Source organism: Tursiops truncatus, chromosome 19, assembly GCF_011762595.2.
Source record: "Tursiops truncatus isolate mTurTru1 chromosome 19, mTurTru1.mat.Y, whole genome shotgun sequence".
Classification (NCBI taxonomy): Eukaryota; Metazoa; Chordata; class Mammalia; order Artiodactyla; family Delphinidae; genus Tursiops; species Tursiops truncatus.
Window position 1 is genome coordinate 1,953,223 of NC_047052.1, and position 25,213 is coordinate 1,978,435.

The following is a 25,213-nucleotide window of genomic DNA, read 5'->3' on the forward strand; positions in this document are numbered from 1 at the left end:
ATTATCCTTCTTCCAAAGGAATCTCCTGGCTTTAGGATTCTAGTTAACACGTATGCACCCCGGAGCACGTTCAAACCGAAGCCCGTAGGGCATGGTAGTGGGTTGAAGAGTGTCCCCCAAAAGATATGTCCATGTCCTAAACCCTGGTACCCGGGAATGTGCCCTTATTTAGAAAAAGGGTCTCTGCAGATTCAATGAACTTAAAGTTCTTGAGATGAGATCACGCTGGATTTGGGCTGGGCCTGAAATCCAATGAGAGGCATCCTTACAAGAAACAAAGGGGAGGGACTTCCCTGGTGGCGCAGTGGATAAGACTCTGTGCTCCCAATGCAGGGGGCCCGGGTTCGATCCCTGGTCAGGGAACTAGATCCCACATGCATGCCACAACTAGGAGTTCGCATGCCACAACTGAGGAACCCACGTGCCACAACTAGGGAGCTGGCGAGCTGCAACTAAGGAGCCCTGGAGCTGCAACTAAGGAGCCCACCTGCCACAACTAAGACCTAGTGCAACCAAATAGATATTAAAAAAAGAAACAAAGGGCAGACACAGACACAGAGGAGGAAGCCACTGGTGACAGAGCAGAAACGTAACAGCACTTACATGTGGTGCTTGGGAACGCTACAGTCTCTTTCATTTTCATGAGCCACTTGGCCCAGAGTTTTAAAAAACTCTGTGCAGAGCAGCGACTCTCAGCCCTGCCTGCTTTTGTCACATACCCAAGCCAGATGCCACCATCCGAGATCCTGGCTGGAGCAGTGCTGGGTGGAACCCACACGGGTTCCTCCCTGAAACCGTCCCAGTGGTTCCGACATGTGGCTGAGGCTGCTCTGGGCAAGAGGCCGTCAACCTGAGACACATGTCAGAATCACCCGGACACTCTGAAAAAGAATCTCAGGCCACACCCAGACCACCTTGTCAGCATGTGTGGGTGGGGCCCAGGCACTAGCATTTCCCAAAGGACCCAAGATGACTCCCTGAGCAGCCAAGATCGGGACAAGCGTGCTACAACGGAGCCGCCCACGTGAGAACCACCCGGGCGTCCTGCAAGCATGTGGATTCTAACCCTGCAGGTCTGCGGGTGCCTGAGATTCTGCGTTTCTAACAGTCTCCAGGGATAACCATCCTTGGTGGTCCCACTGTGCAGGCAGGGTGAAGAGGCACCGCCCAGCACTGTGGTTCTAAGGGTGGGGTCCTCAGACCAGCAGCAGCAGCACCAACTGAAACTTGTAAGAAATGTAAATTCTTGGGCGACACCAGAACTTCAGCAGGGGGCCAGCAATCTGTTGTACCACACCTCCCGGGCAACTCTCACACACACTCACGTGTGGGACGCACTGGCCCGAGTAACAGACAGTGGCAGGACGGCACCAGCAGTGAAGACTGCCCCTCGATCCGTTCAGAGGTCTCCAAAAGCACCAGGGAGCCCTCACTGCATTCCAATCAACACCTCTGACATTCCCGCGAAGGGGGGAGATGGAGATGGAAGAAACTGTTATGACTCCATCGCAGAGATGAGAAAACCGAGGCCGAGAACAAGCCTCCTTCAAAGTCAGCAACTTCAGCCCGGGGGTAACAGCCACCCTGCCCACCGTCGTTCAGACACAGCTCAGGGGCCCCTCCAGGGACGTCTCTGCTGTCACTCAAGGACACACACGTCTCTCCCACCCCTTCTCAGAACTCTCACCTGTGGTGCTTCCATTTGGGACGCCCAAAGTCTGGCATAAGAAACCCGTAATTATTTCACATAGTTTAGTTTTGCATACAGGCTACATTCTTCTTGGTAAAACTCATGTCCTCCTGTTTCTTGTGTTTTATTTTATTTTCATTTTTTTTGCGGTACACGGGCCTCTAACTGTTGTGGCCTCTCCCGTTGCGGAGCACAGGCTCCGGACGCGCAGGCTCAGCGGCCATGGCTCACGGGCCCAGCCGCTCCGCGGCATGTGGGATCTTCCCGGACCGGGGCACGAACCCGCGTCCCCTGCATCGGCAGGCGGACTCTCAACCACTGCGCCACCAGGGAAGCCCCTAGACTGCATTTCTGTGTCCTCCCCCCACCAAACCATACGTTGAAATCCTAACCCCCAAAGTGATGGAGTTAGGAGGTACAGGCTTTGGGAGGTGATTAGGTCATGAGGGTGGAGCCCTCATGATGGGATCAGTGCCTTTATGAAAGAGACCCCACAGAGCTCCTTTGTCCCTCCCCTCAGGTAAGGACACAGAGAAGGTGGCAGTCTGCAACCCAGAAGGCCCTCACCAAACACCGAATCTGCCAGGGCCTTGATCTGGGACTTCTCAGCCTCCAGAACTGTGAGAAATGAATGTTGTTGTTTAAAACCCCCCAACCCCTGCCCCGTCCATGGTATTCCGTTACAGCAGCCCAAATGAACTAAGACACAGAGTCAGGCTCAGCAAAGACTGCCAGGTGGATTCATCAAAAGTGGACCTGAGCTTTTCAGTCTTTATGGCTTGAGCACTGTAGGAACTAGTAAATGCTTCTCAGTGAATGAATGAATCAAACTAAGGAAAAGGGATCTTTAGAAAGTGTGCAAATGAAAGGGTGCGTATTTTTCTGCTCGTCTTTCCTAGCACTTTACAACGAAAGCTGCTCATTAGACAGTGCTCCAAAAATGTCTTCTGGGGCTTCCCTGGTGGCGCAGTGCTTGAGAGTCCGCCTGCCGATGCAGGGGACACGGGTTCGTGCCCCGGTCCGCGAAGATCCCACATGCCGCAGAGCGGCTGGGCCCGTGAGCCATGGCCGCTGAGCCTGTGCGTCCGGAGCCTGTGCTCCGCAGCGGGAGAGGCCACAACAGTGAGAGGCCCGCGTACCACAAAAAAAAAAAAAAAAAAGTCTTCTGGCCATGAATGCCTCGCAGCATTAGGACATTATCTCTATTATGCACCATATTCAACCATCCACCTTACTCATGTAACACACTGTCAGTCTCTATAAGCAACGACAGAGCTGATAACAAAACAAAACCGACCAGGGAATTATAATGGCAATGCTTCAAAGAGCTTTAAAATTCCCCTTTAACTGTCTACATCCAGTTCTAAGCTCTTGCAACAACATGGATGTGTGAAATGATGACAGTGGATGAAATCACGAAACACTACTACAGTGGCACAGTTGATTCACTCCACAAGTATTTATTGAGTGACCACTGTATGTTGGTACCACTTTAGTTACTGGACATTCAACAGTGACCGGCACAGACACACAGCCCTTCCTGCGTGACTCTTACACGCCACACCAGCGCTGTCCAACAGGACTTTGTGTGACGACAGAAATGTTCTGTCTCCGCACTGTCCAGGGTGGTGGTCACGAGTCACAGTGGCACTTGAGCGCTTGCAATGTGGCTTAGTGTGACGGAAGCGCCGAGTCTCTAAATTTCATTTCATTGTAATTAATTTAAATTCAAATTCAAATAGCCACATACAGATTGGGCAGGGTTGGTGTAGATGACTAATCCGTTGATGCCCGTTTAAAGAGAACAGAAGCAAAACAGTCTTTCATTCGCTGCTACAGACAAAATCGTTCCTTTGCTGCCTTTGGTGTGCCCTTTTTTTTTTTTTGCCACACTGCGTGGCATGCGGGATCTTAGTTCTCTGACCAGGGGTCGAACCCATGCCCCCTGCAGTGGAAGCACGAAGTCTTAACCACTGGACCGCCAGGGATGTCTCTGGTGTGCACTTATAACCCCTGCACACCCACAGGAACTGAGCACACACAACCCAAGGCAGAAATAAACCTCAGGTTTTATTTCCATGAGTCCTAATAAAGGACCCCACCCCAAAGCTGCCTCCCCTAGCTGGGAAATGCTCTCTTGGTTCACCAGGAGACATCTAGAAGGCACTCAACTTTTTCAGAAAAGACTGATAGGATTGGGGTGAAAAACAAACACCCCCAGTAGTGGTGTTTCATGGAGCACGGAACCCACACACTGAAAGAGCGGGAGCAGGAAGATTTCTGGTGGCCGAGTGTGGAGGGGTCAGGGCAAGGTGGTCACTGGCCGGTACTGGCAGGAAGAGATGCCCGGAGGAATTAGAGCAAGGCGGGCTCCCTGGTAGCCCAGGCTGTTTGCGGGGGGCGCTCTCCAAGGTGCTGAAGGGACAGCTCCTCTCCGGAATGATGGGAGAGCCGGTCCCTTCCTCCAGTCCACAGGGCCTGTTTGGCGGGGCCAGGACCCCTTGCAGTGCCACCTTCATTGACCACGTGACCTTTCACAAGTCAGGAAACTACAAATTGGGGAGTGGCTAATCCAAGAAGGGATGGACCACGGCAGAAAATTCAAGCAAACATCATCCTCTCTTCCAGGGCTCACAAATCTAATCTCTTGCTGACATTTAAGGACCTAAGGAATGTTTTACACAGAATTATCAGCTCATGGTTGATAGCTAGCCATCTTTCGAGCTGTGGAGGCCTGGCAGAAGACGAGGAAGAAACAGTCTTGAAGAGAAAGGGCAGACGTTCCTGGCCCACCCCCTACAGCCACCATCACCATTTTCCCCCAGGGGCGTCCTCTCTCCACGGCATCCTCAGGGAAGATGGGCGCACGGCCCCCTTTCCCCGGGTTTGCTGCGCGAACTGTTAGCGTCAGCGAGGGCTACTCACTAGCCAGCCGGCGGAGGGCTATTTTCGGAGGATGCTGATACTTAGTTCCTCACCAGCCCAGTTAGGCTTCCTAATATAAGGCTCGTTACATCGCCCCGGGGCTGTGCTGGATGGGGGGAGCTTTCAGCTACACTCCTTTCTCAGCTATTTCTGGCTACAAAGAACTAGTTACTTGCTTTCCCCTCTCCTTTCACCTCATGGAGACTTTTCCCTCCCCAAAGGGGCTGAAAGGCTCTCTGAGGAGATGCTTTTATCTCCAACTGCCTTTTGTTTCTGAAATGAGTTCCTATTGGCGTAATACCCGTGTCCATGGACCTGCTTCCTCCTAAATTGAGCACTTGGATTAAAAAAAAAAACAAAACAGTTTACTTTTCACATATTCCTGGCCAAGCACCCAAAACACGACCAGTGGTCACTGACTTTGGATGAGGGTTTTTCCCCCTTCAACGAGGCATTAACTGCCTAAACGTGTATTTAAAGTGGAAGCAAAGCCGCGAGTCATCTGTATCTGAGCCCTGCTCCGCGGCTGGCACCCTCCCTTTACAGGGAGAGCTGCTTCTCAGGAGCTGGAGCTGGGAGGGATCTGGAGTACCTGGCAATCGAACAAAGCTGGAGGATGCACATGGCTGTGTTTTGGAAGACAGGGTGGAACCCATCTCTGGGTGACAGGTGTACTGTGTGTGCGCGCAGGCACCGGGGAATCTGAATTTTGACTGTGGGCGTGTGTGATTCGTGTGTGGGCTGAGGGATCTGGGCCGGTGAACGGAATCTGTAACTGAGGGGGAGCGGCCGGGTGTGTGCAATGACTCATATCTTTCGGGCTGTGGGAGGGTTTTATTTGTGGGGGGGGTAACTTTTGGTCCGTGGGATCCTGTGTGCATGGCACCCAGCAGGAAATATTTACCTGTACAGCAAAGCAGGGGTCCAGCGGGCAGACAAGAGGGCCTGGGTGTGGTGTCTGCCCGTGTGCATCTGCCTCCAACTCCTCTGCTGCACCCAGAGGAGAACGGGTACGGAGGAAGAGGAAGGAACAAGGAGGGAGTTTTGCACGAGGGAGTTTAGAGACAGGTGTTCCACACAGGAGCACGGGATCTGGAACCGCTGCCCCGAGCGTGAATCCGGGTGCCGCCCAGCGTTCACCAGCCAACTCATCTGGCTCCTCTGGGACTCAGCTTCCCAATGTGGGAAATGGGAGGACGGAGAAAACCAAGCCCGGAGAGGTACAGGGATCGAGTGCTGTCATTATACATACGCCAGCCCCATGCTCGGCACACAGCAAGTGCTGAACGTTGCCTTTTATTATCATTTTCATTATCATCGTCATGTCTGGCTGTTGGTTCTAATAACGATCACTGTAAGTGACATTCATCACATATGAACTGTAATAATAAAACAGGGTTAAATAATAACGAGTGCTTACTCTATTCCTGGCATTGACGTGTACACCGCCTCAATTAATCTCCACCTACTTCACAGTTATTATCAGCCCTTTGTACAGCTTCAGAAACAGAAGCGCAGAGAAGTTAAGTAACTTCCCCAAGGTCACAGAGCAGAGCAAAGGCACCCCTGGGATTCAAGCCCAACGGATGCCAACCCCACAGCATGTGCTCTTGCCACCCTGGGCCCTCAGGCCTCACCGTCAATGCGGGGTCACCTGACAGACAGTGAAGGCCGCTCAGCTCACTTTAGTGAGCAATGCATGCCTTGCGCCCGGGGGAGGAGGAACCTGGAGGAGGGGGAGTTGGCAGAAGTGTCCCCAGCTGAAATGGATTCCATACCAATTCCAGCTAAATGCAGACTACATTTGCCGTCGGTGCATTATTCATGAAAATCACCACTTCCCCAAGTCAGCACTGGGAGCTGGGCTGAAGTTCGGGAGCTCTGCTGATGCGGGCCCAACATTCCCACTCCTTGTGCAAAGGAAGAGTAGGACTGGAGTCAGGACCGTGAACTCATGAAGGCTCTACCTGCCCTCTCCGAAACATGGCCACCCCCGCCCACAAGCTGACTTGGGAGCAGGCGAGGAGGCCCACCGTTCCGTTCTGGCAGACTACGACACCCCATGTCGGCTCTGCTCACCCCACGCGCTGCTTGAGGGCAAACATTCTCAACAGTCCCCTCCTTCCTCATGAGGAGCGGGGACCACGTTCCAGAAAAGTGGCCCCAGATGTCTGGGCCTGATTATTCCAGGCCAGGAAGGTCAATTCGACTTTCCATCATGCCCTGTTGCCAACCACAAGGCAGCAGTCGGCCGGGCGCCCTGCATCTGTGTGCCTGCCTCGGCTGGCATACAGGTGGTGTGATGTGAGGAAAGAGGGCCCCACCCTGGACAGATCAGGGGTTCAAACCCTCGACTCTGCCACCAAAGGCTGGGGGTTCTATCCTGTCTCGGGGGCTCCGGGGCCTCCCTGGCTCTGTCTGTGATGGATATGACCCTTGCCCCTCCAACGTGTGAGACTCAAGCAACACAGTGCAGACGGAAGTGCTTTAGGGAGTGGACACGGCGTAGCCGGTTGAATGGCGGGTAGAGACCCAAGGATGTCCACCCAACGAAGGCAGCACTCCTCACAACGACGCATCTGCTCCTACGCTCACGCCCAGCCCCAGAATCAGACCCTCCCCTCCCAGCCTTCACAGCGAAATTACCACCCTTCCCTCTGAAATGGAAGTTCCGCGAGGATACGGCTTTCCGCCTGCTGTTTTCCCAGAGCCCCGACCACCTGCTCAGAGTAGGCACTCAGTAGATGTCTGTGGAACGGAGCATAGAATTCTGTTGGCCACTGAAGATTTCTGGGGAAGGTGGGCCGACTGGGGTGCTGGACCTCACTCTCAGACACTCTGCTGAGCTCCAGAGGGACCGGGGCTCCTCTCCTCCCAGGCTCCAGTCTCTAGGCACAGGCACAGCTGGGAGCACCTCTGGAGGGACGGATCTGCCTAGCGGCCAGACCAGAGCCCCTGGGTGACAACGGTCCCCGGGTTCCCAAAGAGCCCAGCTGGGAGCGCCAAGCTGCTCGGCCGCCCACCTCAGCCACCCACATCTGCGCCTGGGCCTTGCCGTGCCTGCGAGTGCGTGCGCGCGCACACACACACACACGCACACGCACACACACACACACACACACGCACACACACACGCGGCCTAGAACCCAGGGAGGACCGTCTGCTCAGCCTGCCCCAGCGCCCCAGGGTCAGGGAAGCTCTCCAACCCACTCCAGGAAAACAACAACAGCACAGAAGAGGCCGCCTGGGACGGGGCGCCACGGCTTTGACAGGCAAGAGCGTTATATAAGTAACTGCCCCCCACGCCTCCTCCCCTCGGGCGAATAACGAACCCTGCCTCTCGGCTGTATAAGCCAAAGTAATAATTACTCTCCAGCCCTCCGTCACTTGTGGATGTGGCCGGGGAGCAGGTGTTTAACTCGGAGGCAGCGAGCAGGAGACCACACGTACGCTCGTGATCTCTGTGCCGAAGCACGCAAGTCCCCCCTGGGCCCCACTGCTTTCCCAGGCGTGCCTGAAAAATTCCTGGGGAGCCATGGAGCCACTTCTGGGGAGGAGCTCCTACGTGGGGGAGGGAGCCTCTAGAGAGCAGGCTCGTTTGGGGTCTGGCTTGCAGAAACAGTGAATTCTCCACGCCTCTCAGACGCCCCAAGGAGTGGACACCGGACCGTCTGGGACGGGGGGAGGAGGGGACAGCCGCAAAGCTGGCCAGGGCTCCCCGCACAGAAACCATCCTACAGCCGCGGCGGCGGGTGGGCAGGCGGGCAGAGCTCTGGCTTCCAGCCGGGAATGTGGTGGCATCTTAGGATGAAGGCACAGAGCGCCCCTAAACTAACGGTGAAAATGATTCAGCCACTGAAAGCCGAGCTGCCTGGGCTCGCGCTAAACAGATGGGCCTCCCTCCCTCCTCCCCTCAGCAGCCTGCTCCGGCAGTGCTAGCCCGCGTCCAACCACCTAGAAGTTTATTGCCTTGTTGTGATGGTTTGGGTTTGCAGCCCCCGCCTCTAGCTCTCCCAGCCACTCTCTTTCCATTGGCTTGGGTTGATCAGGACTCAGGGAGGCCCGTCGGCACCGCAGGAAAACAAGCAGCAGAGCTGGGGCCTGACTCCTAGAGGCCGACACCCAGGGAGCTTTGCCAACAAGGGGAGGGGGCCCTCTCCCAGCCCCCCTGCGCCCTTGCTGGGTCCCGGAGGAGGCCGCGGGCCCAGTCTGGCCTTTCCGGCCTCCTCTTGGACGATGCACTGACACTGCTCAGCTCCGCGGCTCCCGGGCCTGGCACTGCTCCTGGAAAGCCCCCAACACCCTTCAGCTAGCACAGGGGCACTGTCCCCCGCCAGGCAGTGGGGCAACCTGTAGCCAAGGCCGCTGTGGCCTCCAGGGAGCCCCAGGAAATGCCCCAGGTGCCCACGGCCCTCTGGAGGGAAAAGCTGGACTTCCCCAGAGATAAACAGAAGAGGCAAGAGAAGAAGGTCCCTCCTCCGCCAGCCCCCGCGCGCCCAGCGCACCTACCTCCATCGGAGTAGGTCTCGGTGCCGTAGCCGTCCTGCAGCCCGTTGCTCCAGGTCCCTTCGTACTTGGCCCCGTTGCCCGTGCACTCCCGCACCCCGTAGCGCCCCTTAAATCCGTGCGTCCACTCGCCCTTGTACACCCACTTCCCCTTGCTCTCCAGGCCGATGCCGTGGCGCTTGCCCTGCGCCCAAGTGCCCTGGTACGTGTTGCCGCTGGGCCAGGTGTAGACGCCCAGTACCTCGAAGCCGTGGCTCCACGAGCCGGTGTATTCGCCTTGGCCCTTGGGGCCGGTGCAGACGCCATGGCCGTGCGCCTTGCCGTCCTCCCAGCCTCCACAGTAGGACCCTCCATCGTCAAAATTAAACCTACCCCCACTGGACATGCATGTAACTCGGTTTGCAAATCCCGCAAACGGTGAAAAAAAAAAAAAAGGCGATCAACAAACCGGAGTCTTGGTTGGCTGGCTGGCTGGTTTTGTTTTGCTTTTTTTTTTTTTTTTTTTTAAAGGAAGAATGGAGAAAGCAAAAAACACAGCGAGCAGGTCCCGGTCGGCGGGCGGCCGCGGCGCCGGCTTCGGTGGAATTTAAGTCAATTGGGGGCGATTATTCATTTTCGAGCTGCGCCGCGGAGCCTGACCAGCGTCTCGCGCTCCCGCTGGAGACAGGACCGGAGGGGAGGAGGGCGGGGGAGGGGAGGGGAGGGGAGGGGGAGGGAGGGGGCAGGAGCAGGAGCGTCTGGTGCAAACGGCTCCACCTCAGCTGCAAGTGCCCCTCGGAGGCGAGCCCGCCGGGCTGGCCGCGCAGGCCGGGCGAGGACAGCGGAGCTCAGGCCTGGGGCGCAGTCCCCCACCTGCGGCTGCCGCGCTGCGGGCGCCCGAGGGCGGCGGCGTGGCCCGCGGGCGGCGGCGGCACGGGCGGCGGCGCGGGCGGCTGCACCATATTGGGGGCCGCGGGCCGGGCCGGGCGGCGGCGGCAGCAGCAATGCGGCTGGTCGGGCGGCGGCGGCGGCGGCGGCGGCGGCGGCGGCGGCGGCGGCGGCGGCGGGCGGCGGGCGGCAGCGGCGGCGTGCGCTCCGGGGCCGGCTCGCGCGCTCGGGCCGGCGCGGCGCGCGCCCGTAGCCCGCGCCCCGCCCGCGCGCGCGCCCCCGCACCCCGCCGCCCGCGCGCCCCCGCCCGGCCCCCCGCCCCCAGCGCGCCGGCTGCCTGGAGAGGGGAGCTGCTCCTCCTGGTCTAGGGCGCGTGGCGCAGGCGGAGGCCCCAGGCGCCCCGCCCGCCCGCCTTCCCCTCTTGCTCGGGCCAGCCTGGAAATAGGGGTCCAGCCGGGGCGCCCCAGCCCCCCTTTCCCGGGACTTGGATTTAAAGGGACAGGAACTGCGTAACGGGAAGGCGCCCAGCACCCAGGGCGCTCTCTGCCCCCTCCCGGGAGCTGCGAGGTGAAGCCCTGCACAGCACGCCCAGGGTGGGCCGGGGGCGCCCCGCATGTTTCGGCTCCCCCACCCCGAGCCTCGCCCCTCGCGCCCGGTTCCCGCCTGCGACGCCTGGCCCTGACTTGACTGAAGAGGCTTTTGGCGGACCACAGGTGGTTTTCTCTACGACAAATGATCCGTCCTTTTTCCTTACAGGCAGTTCGGGTCCACATTTGGGGGAAGGGTGATGCTCGCCTTAGAAAACTGGTGTTTGGAGATTAGCCCCGCCCCATAAATTAAGAGAAAGTCCGGCTACACGCACATACCTTGGAGTAAAGACACCCAAATTCCGTCCCTCCCCCGCGCCCTGGCCAACAGGTAGCCCCCCATCCCGGGAGCGGTTGTGCTTTGGGGGAGCAAGTGGGATCGCCACTCGGGCGTTATTAGGTCTCTCTCCACACATACTCCCATCCCCCACCCCCAAGAGATGGTGTCTGATTGCTGGATCCGAGTATCCTGGGACCAATTTGAAATGCATTTCCTGGCCCATAAATCCGTAGGCAGGAGCCCGAGTTCCCAGCTCTCCCGGAACGTGTTGGGCAAACGGCAGCACCCGAGTGCTGCGGGGGGAGACTGCACAGGGTCGGGGCTCGTTGGAGTGCAGGGGTGACTCGGGCCGAGCAGAGTCAGGAATTGCAAGACAGGCCTTGGAGCTGAGATTTAGGACGCCAAAAGAGCTACACTTTGAAGTCACCACTAGCCAGGGGCCCTGCTCACACCGCCTGCCAGCACTGTTCCCACCTTTGGCCAAACGGGCTCTCGCTGGAAAACTAGCCCCTCCTCCTTCTCCCAGAGTTCACGCTCAACTTCTTGTCTTGACCTGAGCACCAAAGCCCCCTCCCTAAAGGGCCACCAGCCTGCAGGGCAGTCCTCTCTTTACCAGCCCCCTGCAGAGGGACAATTAGGGAGTTTTCAGTTTTGCTTTGTGACTTTGCAGTTACAGTGATTCAATGCACCTTCTAGGTGGCGCCTCCCTGTACTCTCCGGAAGGTTTTGCTAAACTCCTAGGGGTGGAATTCTTGGGGAGAGCACATCTTGGACTTAATGGACGTTGCCAAATGGCTCTCCGGAACACCTGGAGCAATTTCCTTCTCACCCTGCAGTGCACTGCACTTCTGGTTCTCCACTTTCTGGCTAAAACTCGGTGTTATCAGACTTAGGTCTGCATTTTTTTTTTCTCTCTAAATGGATATAAAATAGTATCTCACGGCTGTTCGGTGTAAATGAAAAATAAGATATCATGAATGTGTAAGGGAAAGGGCTGCAGACTTTCCTCAAGATTCAGATTCAAATCCTGCCTCCATGGCCCAGCAGCTGTGTGGCTTTGGGCAATTCCCATCAGGTCGCTGTGAGAACTCAGCTCAGCTGAGCGCCCAGTGCCCGGTAGGCGCTCAAGAAGTGGGAAGTGGTGTTATTAGAAGCCCAGCCCCCAGCAAAGGTCACGGCTTTCTACATGGGATGCCCAGCCTTCAGCCTGCTTCCCTCGACACTGCTGACATAAAATTGCCGTTTCTCTTGGACAGTCTGCACTTTCTTTCATTTTATTTCCAAGCTCTCTTTTGCTGATTCAGCAGCCCTTCCTCACACAAGCAGTGGATTGCAACTGAGATCTCGCTGGGAAATGGTGATTGGTTCCGAGCAATTACTGGTCAGCACCTTCTACCTCTGGCTAATGCATACCCTTCCCCCAGGCAATTCCAAACACGCCCCCCCCCATGACCCTGCCTCCTCTCAGATTAGCTCCAACAGTGACAGACTCTCTTCCCTGTAATGCAGATAGTAGAGGCATTCATTTTGTGCAATTTGGAAATCATTCTCCCATAAAGTAGGGCTGGCGGTATTGATTTCATTTTGGAGGAAACTGTCCAAGGCTATAAACACAGTACCACCCAGCAATCTCAAAACACAAGCCAGGGAGAAGGAACAAAAAGCCAGACCACCATGAGGAATTTCACGGTTCTGTGCACCAGGCTCTGGGGTGAACAGCTCACGTTAGTGACTCCACGGGCAACTCCTCAGGTGACCTGGGCTTCCACAATGACCAGGTTAAAGCCCGCTCCGGGAAGTGCCCGGCCAAAGGGAAGATATTGATTAAGCAGGATTCCAGCCCAAGCTGTCTGCTTTGCCAGCCTCCAGGGTGTGCACTGCCATTTCCTATGCCCACTCCCTCTTCCTGGGACCGGGAAGTTTTCCGGTTTCAGCTCCAGAAAGGCTTCCTGTTTTCCCTATATAAAGAATGCCTCCCTCTCACCTCCACAGAAGCCCATGTGTTTCCTTCAGAGACCTGAGCCGCAATCTATAGTTTCCCCTTTGTCTCCTTGAAGGTGCCTATGTTTACCCTACACAGTGAGACATCTGCATCGGGAGCTCCCTTTCTTCATGCTCTCTTATAACGTGATACTGACGCTCTATCTGCTGGGAGGTGGGCCGGCTGGTGAGTATAGCAGAAGTGGCACAATGTGATTTCGAAGGTTAGGGTGTAAACGGTGACACAGCTTCTGCCTCAGGCTCTTGAGATCTGGGAGCATGGGCCCATCTCACCATGCTGTCAGGAAGCCCAAGCAGCCCGTGAAGAGGCTCATCAGGAGAGAAATGGGCCCTCCAGCCCTCAGCCCCAGCTGGACTCCCCGCCAGCAGCCAGCCCCAGTTGACAGCTCTGTAAGCACACCATTTTGAAAGTCAGTCCACCAGCTCCTGTCCGGCCACACCAGCAAATGCCACGTGGATCAGAGACCCCATCCATGGGGCCTTCCCCCCCATGCCTTGTCATAATTCCAATTTCTCTTTTTCCCTTTTGAGGTGTAACTGACACACAACATTATACTAGTTTCAGATGTACAACAATGATTTGACATTTGTATATATTGCAAAATGATCACCACAATAAGTCTAATTAACATCCATCACCATACAGAGTTACAGAATCATTTTTTTCTTGTGATGAGAACATTTAAGATTTACTCTCTTAGGGCTTCCCTGGTGGCGCAGTGGTTAAGAATCCACCTGCCAATGCAGGGGACATGGGTTCGAGCCCTGGTCCGGGAAGATCCCACGTGCCACGGAGCAGCTAAGCCCATGCACCACAACTGCTGAGCCTGCACTCTAGAGCCTGCGAGCCATAACTACTGAACCCACATGCCACAACTACTGAAGCCTGCGCGCCTAGAGCCCGTGCTCCACAACAAGAGAAACCACCACAATGAGAAGCCCCTGCTCGCCGCAACTAGAGAAAGCCCGTGCGCAGCAACGAAGACCCAATGCAGCTAAAAATAAAATAAATTTATTAAAAAGAAAAAATGATCTGCTCTCTTAGCAGCTTTCAAATCTGCAACACAGTACTGTTAACTAAAGTCACCATGCTGTGCATTACATCCTGGGACTTATTTACTTTATAAGTGGAAGTTTGTATTTTTTGACCCCTTCACCCATTTTGCCTACCCCCCTCCCCTGCAACCTCCAGTCCAACCTGTTCTCTGTATCTGTGGGCTTTTGGGTTTTTTTGTTTTAGATTCCACAAGTAAGTGAGATGAAATTATATTTGTCTTTTTCTGACTTATTTCACTTAGCATAATGCCCTCAAGGTCCATCTAGGTTGTTGCAAATGGCAGGGTTTCCTTCATTTTTATGGCTGAGTGATATTCCATTATTTCTATATCTACCTCATTTTCTTTATTCATTCGTCCAGCAACGGACACTTAGGTTGTTTCCATCATAATTTCAATTTCTGAACAAAATAGATGATTATTGCTTTGTGAGGTCAGGCAGAGGTCACGTCAACTACAGCTCAGGGGCCACTGCCTGCTTTTATAAACAAAGTCTGGTTGGAACACACCATGCCCATTTATTACACGTGGCTACAGCTGCTTTTACACTCAGTGGTGGAGGTGAATAATTTGGACAGAAACCACGTGGCCATAAAGCCTAAAATATTTACCAGCTTGCCCTTTACGGAGAAAGTTTGCCAAGCCCTGTGTATTAGTCTGTTGAGGCTTCCATTACAGAGTAACAGAGACTGAGCGGCTTACACAACGAAAATTTATTTTCTGGAGGCTGGAAGTCCTAGATCGTGGTGCCAGCATGGTCAGGTTCTAGAGAGGGCCCCTTCCTGACTTGCAGATGGCTGCCTTCTTATGGGTCCTCCCATGGCAGAGAGAGAGAGAGAGCAAGAGAGAGAGCAAGAAGGAGAAAGAGAGAGAGCTCTCTGGTGTCTTTTCTTATAAGGACACTAATCCTAAGGGATCAGAGCCCCACCCTTATGACCTCATTTAACTTTACTTCATTAGAGGCCCTGTCTACAAACACAGTCACACTGGGGGGTAGGGCTTCAATATATGAACTGGGGGGGGGGGGGAAACAAGTGTTCAGTCCATAACAGCCTGTTTTATGCCACTAAATTTGGGGGATATTTGTTACACAGCAGTAGCAACCAGAATGGACTGCATGCTTCATGCAGATGTAGCCACATCTGTGTCACTCACTCTCATGCCCCCCAAGCTGGAACACAGTCAGTGTACAGTACACTTTTGTTGCATGAATATGCTGACCTAAGAGTTAGTGTTAAGTAGGGTGATGAGAGGGACAAATACCCTATCAGGCATTGGGGAACCTGGATTCTGGTCTCAGTTCTGACACTAACTTGTGTGACACTGGGCAAGTCTCCCAGAGCTTCCGGAGGCCGAGTGGCTTTACCTATAAAGTGGGGAGCAAGATGGTTTCCCTGGTCCCTCGGCTCTCAGGCTGCAGGACTTCCCCTAGCAGTCCCCGCCTACTCTTCCTACACTTCAGTGTGACCCTGCCCTGCCGTGCCATGGATTACTTATCAGGACTGTGGCCGTAGTAAGCAATGAGCAAACCTCTTCAGAAGGGCTTATCTTTTTAGGGTCACCCAGGCCAGCTTCCAAGGCTTGATCTCTCCACCCCAAAACTGGCCCCACTACACAAACTCATGCAAACGTGGGAATTCTGCCTGGCTACAGCTCCAGGAGCAGCTGTTAAGACAGGCATCCGTGATCTCATCTGCGCAGTCCCCTTTGCTGCCGGGGTGTGAAAACCAGCTCAGCTGTTTCTTCGCTGGGAGCCCATTATGGGATGGCTCTGTGCCTCGCTCTCTTCATCTGTAAAATGACACCAACACCTGTTCCTATTTTGTAGGGTTGGGGCAAAGAGCAAAGGACTCAACCCAGGTAAGTAAGGTGTTTGTACGGTCCCCACCGCCTCATTGGTCCTCAATAACTCATAACTGTTATTAGTATTATTCCTGCCCCTTTCCAGGGATAATTTTCCCAAGAATGAGGATGATCTTGTTACAGGAGCTGCCTCTGCCCGGAGCGGGTGGAGAGGTGCAGGAGGCCCCCGGGTCCTCCCCCTCCCATTCTCTCCTTCTCCCAAACCACCATCATTCATCTTCCAGTTGTAACTCTCTGCCTGTCCCTGCTCAGGGCCCAGAGAAGAGAAGATAATTGCTTGGAGGTGCCCATGAGGGTCTACACCTCGAGACTGTCCTGGGCTCTTCCTTCTCCCCAAACCAGAGGCAGGGAAAGACGTCAGCCCTGGATGGGAGCACAGTGAGGAGAAGACAGGCTTCCTGGATGTCCTTGGCCCATTTCTGTTGCCAGGACCCTGAGCACCTGATTTCATCTAATTCCTGGCAGGACCCTTTGGGGTCCAGACTGTGACCATCACTTCCTCCTTAAAGATGGAGAAACTGAGGCTCAAGCAGGTAAAGTGAGTGACCCGAGGCCACATATGGCTAGCAAGTGTCAGCTCCAGAAAGGCAAGGCGGGGACTTCCCTGGTGGCCCAGTGGTAAAGAATCTGCCTTCCAATTCAGGGGACCCGCGTTCGATCCCTGGTCAGGGAACTAAGATCCCACATGCCGCGGGGCAACTAAGCCTGCGCGCCACAACTACTGACCCCGTGTGCCTTGACTAGAGAGCCGTGTGCCGCGAACTACAGAGCCCACGTGCCCTGGAGCCCGCGAGCCACAACCAGAGAGAGAAAACCCGCACACCACAACTAGAGAGAAGCCCGCATGCTGCAACGAAGATCCCGTGTGCTGCAACTAAGACCCAACACAGCCAAAAATAATTTTAAAATTAATTAATTAAATATTTTTTAAAAAACGAAAGGCAAGGAGAACTCTTTGGGGCATCTCACTCCTGGTCTGCTCTGGGATGCCGGCACCCAGGCTTCAGGGCAAGCATCCCATCCCCAGGGGTTGATCTGTGTGGAGATGATAACAAAGGAATCCTTTGTTTTTGATTAATTGCTGACCAGCTCCAGGGTCAAAAGTCTGCTCAGGAGAAAAGTTGAGAACTTAAGCTGAGCTTTGAAATGCTACCCTAAGACACCCTGCTGGGTGCTTCTTCTCTCCACCCTGTGGCTGCAAGGCCCACATCTTAGTCCCAGGAAATGCTGGTCCCCAGGTCACAGATAAGGCACTGAGGCAGAGAGCAGATAAGCAATTTGCCTAAGATAGGCAAGTAAATCCCGTAGGAGCTGGTTCTCCAAGCTTGACACTCCAAGTTCAAGTGTTTCCAGACTCATTCAAACTGTCCTCTCTGCCAGGAGGGTCAGGAACCCTCATCCTTGGCCATCCCTCATTAGGACAGCCAGTGGGCACTTGCTGCAAGCTGGGCTCAGTGCCCTGAAACCCCCAAGCCACATCAGCCCCCAGATGGTGTCACTTTACGGATGAGGAAAGTCTCGGGCACATGAGCTAACCTGCCCGTGAGGGGCAGAGTCTAGATTCGGAGCAAGCACGCGGGCACCCCCCCTCCCTGCTGCCCGGCAACATCCCCGCCATCCTTCTCCCGCTGCCTGCTGGGATCACGCCATCAGGAGCAGGCAGCAATAGCGGCAGTAATAGTACCCTGATGCGAGGTGGCCGCTCTGCTCTGCCCGGTACCCACCCCTCACGGTAACGAGATACACGCACCACGTGGCTCAAGATACAGGACGTTTCCCTGAGCACCTCCCACCCATCGCCCCTCCACCCACTGCAGGGAACAGCTATTCTGAACTGTATCACCCCAAATTCGTTTTGCCTTACCTTGGGACTTCATGTTAATGGAATCACACGTGTGTGTGTGTGGCTTCTTTCACTCAACGTTATGTCTCAGATTCATCTGTTTTGTTACGTGCAACTGCACTTTGTTCTTTTCAGTGCTGTTCCTGTTCCATTGCATGAATGTACTACAATTTATTTCTCTGCTCTCCTGTTGATACACAGGCGTGTTGTTTCCAGTTTGGCGTTATTCTGAATAAAGCTGGTATGAGCACGCCTATGTGTCTTCTGGGGGGCACTCATTTCTCTTGGGTATACACCTAGGCATGAACTTACTGGGACTAGAGGAGAAGTATACAGTTGACCCTTGAACAACGAGGGGAGTAGGGGCACCCACCCTCCGTGCGGTCAAAAATTCACATATAACTTATCATCGGCCCTCTGTATCCGCAGGTTCTCTGCATCCACGTTTCTGCATCCACGGATTCAACCTACCACAAATCGTTTAGTGCTGTAGTATTTACTGTCGAAAAATATCCATTTATTTTTAAGGGGACCCACACAGTTCAAACCTGTGTTGTTCAAGTGTCAAATGCATTTAATTTTAGTCTTTAGTTTCCCAAAGTGGTTGAATCAGTTAGCATGCCCCCAGCAGAAGGTGAGAGTTCCAGGAGCTCCACAGCATCACCGACACTTGGTAATGTCAGTCTTTTTAATTTTAGCCATTCTAGTGAATGTGTAGTGGTATCTCATTATGATTTTAATGTGCATTTCTCAGATAAACACTTTGTAAATTAATTGGGCTTATTTTTTCCTTGTATTCACTATTTAATTTTTGATGTTTATATCTATTATTATTTATTGTTTATATCTAGTTTTACAGTTTCCTTCTGAGAATATCATATGCTACTGATTTTCTGTTTAGATCGCGAATGTAAAGTTTTCTTTGAAAATAAATCTATCCATGTTTTTAAAAAGGGGGCCAGGGGAAGATCTATTTAAAGAAAAATATTATGCAAACCACAGGCCATCAGGGATAAGAATGTGCAATTTAGTGGAACAGAGGAGGATCTCTCTGATCTTAAAGATGGAGGCAAAATCAGGCTCTGGACAGAAACCAGAACCCAAGTCCCTCTCTTTTCCTGAGCTCCACTGTCTCTCCTGCTGTTTGCTCTGCGTTTCCACTCCCCACAGACCAGCTTTCTCTGCTGCGGGGTGCTCTTCCCATCACCTCTCAGTCCAACACCCTGGCAGTCAATAACCTTGACTCTCTGGATCCTGACTCCCTGGAGAGATGCAGCTTAGGTCAGCTAGAGTCAGGTGTCCATCCCTGACCCAATCAGCTGTGGTCAGGGAGTGGGGTCCTGTCTTGTGACAGCAAGAAGAAGACATGATTGGCATTTCTAGTGCAAGTTAGAGGAAGCAGATTCTGAGGCAAAAACTGGGATGTGTGTTCATGAAAAAAATGCTCAACATCGCTAATTATTAGAGAAATGCAAATCAAAATACCAATCAAAATCATCTCACTCCCGTCAGAATGGCCATCATCAAAAAGCCTAAATATATGAGAATTCCCTGGCAGTCCAGTGGTTAGGACAGTGGTGGCCCAGGTTCAATCACTAGTTGGGCAACTAAGATCCCACAAGTGGTGCGGCCAAAAAAAAAAGTCTACAAATAATAAATGCTGGAGAGGGTGTGGAGAAAAGGCAACCCTCCTACACTGTTGGCAGGAATGTAAATTGGTGCAGCCACTATGGAGAACAGTAAGGAGGTTCCTTAAAAAACTAAAAGCAGAGTTGGTATATAATCCCATACTCCCACCCCTGGGCGTATATCCAGAGAGAACTATAATTCAAAAAGATACATCTACGCCAATGTCCACTGCAGCACTATCTACAATAGCCAAGACATTGAAGCAACCTAAATGTCCATCGACAGATGAATGGATAAAGAAGATGTGGTACATATATACAGTGGAATACTACTCAGCCATAAAAAATAAATAATGCCATTTGCAGCAACATGGATGGACCTTGAGATTATCATACTAAGTGAAGTCAGAGAAAGACAAATATTGTATGATACCACTTATATGTGGAACCAAAAAAAAAAAAAAGAGATACAAATGAACTTATTTACAAAACAGAACCAGACCTACAGACATAGAAAACAAGCTTTATGGGGACTTCCCTGGTGGTCCAGTGGTTAAGACTCTGCGCTCCCAATGCAGGAGGCCCAGGTTCAACCCCTGGTCAGGGAACTAGATCCCACACGCCACAAGTAAAAGATCCTGTGTGCCAAAACTAAAGATCCCACATGCGGCAACGAAGATCCCACATCCTGCAACTAAGACCTGGCACAGCTAAATAAATAAATATTTTTTTAAAAAGAAAACAAGCTTATGGTTGCCAAAGTGGATGGGGCGGAGAGGGATAAGTGAGGAGGTTGGGATTAACACATACGTACTACTATATATAAAATAGATAACCAACAAGGACCTACTGCATAGCACAGGGAACTCTACATAATATTCTGTAATAACCTATAAGGGAAAAGAATCTGAAAAAGAATATATATTTATAATCTCAATCACTTTGCTGTACACCTAAAACTAACATGACATTGTAAATGAACCATACATAAATAAAATAAAAAAAAATTGGGATGTGTGTTCTGTCAATGGGACAGATGATTTGAAACTGAGAATGAAAGAGCTTTGAAAAATGGCAGGTATAATTTTACTTCCTTATTTACCAAGATCTAGACCTATTTATGACTCCAGGGGGCTCTGTCACCAGGTCATTCAATTTCTAGATGAAGACAATTATGAAGAAGAGAGTGCCAGAGGAATAAAGAAGGAAGAGAAGGATAATAAAGAAGTGATTTGGATGGATTAGCAAGAAGGAAAAAGAGAGGCTTTGGTGGTGTAGGTGATGATAGTGGTGATGTTGTGCTGATGGTGTTGGTGTTGGTGATGGTGATGATGGTGATGGTGAGGAAGATGATGGTGATGTTGGTGATGATGGTGGTGATGCTGATGGTGATGATGATGGTGATGATGAGGAAGATGATGGTGATGATGATGGTGATGGTGGTGATGGTGATGTTGGTGATGATGTTGGTGGTGATGATGATGGTGATGGTGAGGAAGATGATGGTGATGTTGGTGATGATGGTGGTAATGCTGATGGTGTTGGTGATGATGATGGTGATGATGAGGAAGATGATGGTGATGTTGGTGATGATGATGGTGATGGTGGTGATGGTGATGTTGGTGATGATGGTGATGTTGGTGGTGATGATGATGGTGATGGTGATGATGGTGATGTTGGTGGTGATGATGATGGTGATGGTGATGTTGGTGATGATGATGGTGATGGTGGTGATGGTGATGTTGGTGATGATGGTGATGTTGGTGATGATGGTGGTGATGGTGATGTTGGTGATGATGGTGATGTTGGTGGTGATGATGGTGATGTTGGTGATGATGATGGTGATGGTGGTGATGGTGATGTTGGTGATTATGATGGTGATGGTGGTGATGGTGATGTTGGTGATTATGATGGTGATGGTGGTGATGCTGATGTTGGTGATGATGGTGATGTTGGTGGTGATGATGATGGTGATGTTGGTGATGATGATGATGGTGATGGTGATGTTGGTGGTGACGATGGTGATGTTGGTGATTATGATGGTGATGGTGGTGATGGTGATGTTGGTGATTATGATGGTGATGGTGGTGATGCTGATGTTGGTGATGATGGTGATGTTGGTGGTGATGATGATGGTGATGTTGGTGATGATGATGATGGTGATGGTGATGTTGGTGATGGTGATGGTGATGTTGGTGATTATGATGGTGATGGTGGTGATGGTGATGTTGGTGATGGTGGTGATGGTGGTGATGATGATGGTGATGGTGGTGATGATGATGATGATGGTGATGGTGATGTAGGTGATGATGGTGATGTTGGTGGTGATGATGATGATGGTGATGGTGATGTTGGTGATGATGATGGTGATGGTGATGTTGGTGATGGTGATGATGGTGATGGTGATCATGATTAATTATTACATCTGTGTGCCTGGCTCTGTGCCAAGCACTTGACATTTGCCATCACATTTAATCCTACAACAACTTTATGAGGCTGGTACTATCATTAACCCCATTTTACAGATGAGGAAACCTGAGGCTCGGACAGGTCAAGTCACTTGTGCAAGGTGAAAATGAACCCAATCAGCCAACAGCAAAGAATGCGCTTGCAACTACCACACTTTTCTGTCTCAAGTGTGTAAACGTCCCCTCACCGGGGAACACAAGCTATTATCTGTGGTCAAGCCACATATTCAGACATTTTAATGAATGGTTATATAGCGTTGTACATGAATAACCACCCAGGCCAAGGAGTTGAACGTTATCGTCACCCCAAACCCCACAGTGTGTCCCTCCCCAATCATAACCTCTCCTCTCCTAAACAGAGCCGTTAATCTGAATTTATAAATATCATTTTTCCTTTATAGTTTGCCACCTGTGTATATGTATCCCTAAACCCTGTAGTTTAGTTTCGTCTGTTTGGAACTTTATGTGACTAGAATTATACTACATGCATTTTTTTTGCCCAACATTCCACTGAGGGTCCTTCATGTGGTTGTATGTCTCTGGGATTCATTCATTCTCTTAACTGTATAATATTCCATTGTATGAATACATCAAATGTTACTCAGCTGTTCTACTGTAACTAGACATTCAGGCTGGTTGTTTCCAGTTTAGGGCTATTAAAAACAATGACTCTTGCTCTCTGATCTATGTGTTCTGGAATGTGTGCGCTCATCTCTGTCCCAGGAGCACTCGCTCAGTCACAGGACCCACCATCAGCATCCGTCTCCAGGGATCCCAGGCTAGGCAGGTGCCTCTTCTCCGAGCCTTGTCAGCACCTGTGCTCCTCTGGCTTTAGCACATGCCACTCTGCCATGTAGTTAGCTTTTAATTCATGGTCTCACCCACTCACATGGCAAGGGGAGCCCTGCAAGGTGGGATCCCATCCGATTCCTCTCATCCCCCTCTGCGCCCGGCACGGTGTCTGGCACACATCAGGAATGCGATCGTTGCATTTTGAGTCAATGATGAATGAACAAACCAAGGAATGAATGAACGGTGGGTGTTCCCTAAACATCTGTTGAACCGAAGCGTGTCACATAAGGGAACGGTGGAGCCCGGAGGTGCTGTTAGCTGGGGCTGCTTTCGATCTGTGTTTGACCTTGCTTGACACTGATGTCACGGCGGTGGCACTGGGGACACAGTCCATGGGCAGAGGGGTGGGAGGATTAGGACGCCTCACTCACGCTTTCTGCTCAGCAGGTGGGATGTCGGAGACAGAGACACATCCAGGGAAACCCTTCCCAGCCGGATTGCTTTTCTCTGTTCCCTCCTTCTCTGCCTCCCAGGGCTAATGAGTGTGATTAGACCTCATTAGAACAAGGCAGCCAGTGGCTTTCTCCTGCCTTTCATCTACTGTGTATCCGGAGGGGTGAGCTGGATGACTGTGCGGGTGTGTGCGTGTGCCTGTGCATGTGCATGTGCATGTGCGTGTGCATGTGTGTGTGCGTGTGCATGTGCGCACGTGTGTGTTGGGGGTCTGGCCTGAAGATGCTTGTGAATTTGCTGGCTCATCAAAGAGGAAGATGAAAGTCGTGGAGTCTGGGTGAGGGCTGTGGGCAGGGGCTGAGCTGCCATAGGTGGTGGGTGTATCAAGGATCAAAGCCAGTGTAGACCGGCTCAGAGGCCGGGGGAAGGGAAGTCACGGTAGTGGATGGGAGCCCCGACCAGCGCAGACCAGCTTCCTTAGGTGTGCGGGCCAGGCCAGGTGAGTTCAAGCCGGTCCTATCAACGATGGGTCTTGTCAGTGCCCGCTGGCCTTGGGATTACACCCAGCCCTCTTAACACGGTTTAGAAGGCCTCCCTGACCAGCGCCGGGCTCTGCCTCCCACCTCCTCCCTTCCTACTCCCTTCCCTGCTCCTAGGTCCCCTGCTGGTTCTGCCTTCACCTGTTCTGTTTGCCCTCCTGCTGCATCCTGTCCCATCTCTGCTTAGTAACGCTTTCCAGGAAGTCTGCCTGACCCCCTACCGCTTCCAAGGCCAGGACGGGTGGCCCTGCCTGTGCTGCCGTAGCTCCTTGGACCCTTCAAATCGTGGCAGTTGGTGTACCGTGGGGTCCAGGCTTGCTCCCCATCTGTATTCTCTGCCAGATGATTACAAGCAGGGACCATGTTTGCTGGGTTCCCATTCTAACCCAACTCAGTGTCCATCCACAGTAGATGCTCAACAAGTACGTGTTGGGGGTGATGAAATGAAGAAGGTGGGCAAGTATTTGCCGAGGACCATGGGGTGACTCAGGGCTACCTGGGCCTGGGGACAGCTCCTCCCCTCGTCCAGCTCTGCCCCACACCTCGCCTTCCACATGGACGCAGCCCCCCTTTCCTCCTCTTGAGCAGATGTGTCCTGTGCCAACTTGAGCCTGCAGTGGACACAGGGTTGCTAAGAACCCACTCCCCTTTGCTCAGGCAAAAGCACTCAGATTCTCCCCGATTCTCAGCCTACGTGTTGGGCGTCTTCACTCAGGTGCAGAGGACCTGATTCAGTCCCTGAATGAGGCGGTACCTGAGGGCAGATGGATGTCTGAACTTACCCACTTACTGATACAGAAGCAAACAGATCTCTTTTTGTGTACACCACTCTGAGCTGGGCTTTCTGGCACTGGCAAAAAGACCTTTTTAAACACTCCCATTTACCACTGCAACAAAAAGAATAAAATATCTAGGAATAAACCTACCTAAGGAGACAAAAGATCTGTATGCAGAACATTATAAGACACTGATGAAAGAAATCAAAGATGACACAAACAGATGGAGAGATATACCATGTTCTTGGATTGGAAGAATCAACATTGTGAAAATGACTCTACTACCCAAAGCAGTCTACAGATTCGATGCAATCCCTCTCAAACTACCACTGGCATTTTTCACAGAACTAGAACAAAAAATTGCACAATCTGTATGGAAACACAAAAGACCCCGAATACCCAAAGCAAACTTGAGGTATTTGAGAACGAAAAACGGAGCTGGAGGAATCTGGTTCCCCGACTTCAGACTATACTACAAAGCTACAGTAATCAAGGCAGTATGGTACTGGCACAAAAACAGAAAGATAGATCGATGGAACAGGATAGAAAGCCCAGAGATAAACCCATGCACATATGGTCACCTTATCTTTGATAAAGGAGGCAGGAATGTACAGTGGAGAAAGGACAGCCTCTTCAATAAGTGGTGCTGGGAAAACTGGACAGGTGCATGTAAAAGTATGAGATTAGACCACTCCCTAACGCCATACACAAAAATAAGCTCAAAATGGATTAAAGACCTAAATGTAAGGCCAGAAACTATCAAACTCTTAGAGGAAAACATAGGCAGGACACTCTACGACATAAATCACAGCAAGATGCTTTTTGACCCACCTCCTAGAGTAATGGAAATAAAAACAAAAATAAACAAATGGGACCTAATGAAACTTCAAAGCTTTTGCACAGCAAAGGAAACCATAAACAAGACCAAAAGACAACCCTC

General features: G+C 52.2%; 1 protein-coding gene across 1 annotated transcript in view; it reads right to left on the reverse strand.

Moving 5' to 3' along the window:
- Window positions 1-9,645, reverse strand: part of JPH3 (junctophilin 3) — an 81,689-nt gene extending 72,044 nt beyond the window's left edge. The window contains exon 1 of the mRNA XM_033846353.2: window positions 9,125-9,645. Within this exon, the coding sequence (XP_033702244.2) occupies window positions 9,125-9,506 (382 nt within the window). The 5' untranslated portion in view covers window positions 9,507-9,645. The remainder of the gene's footprint in view (window positions 1-9,124) is intronic.
- Between the last annotated feature and the right edge of the window lie 15,568 nt (window positions 9,646-25,213).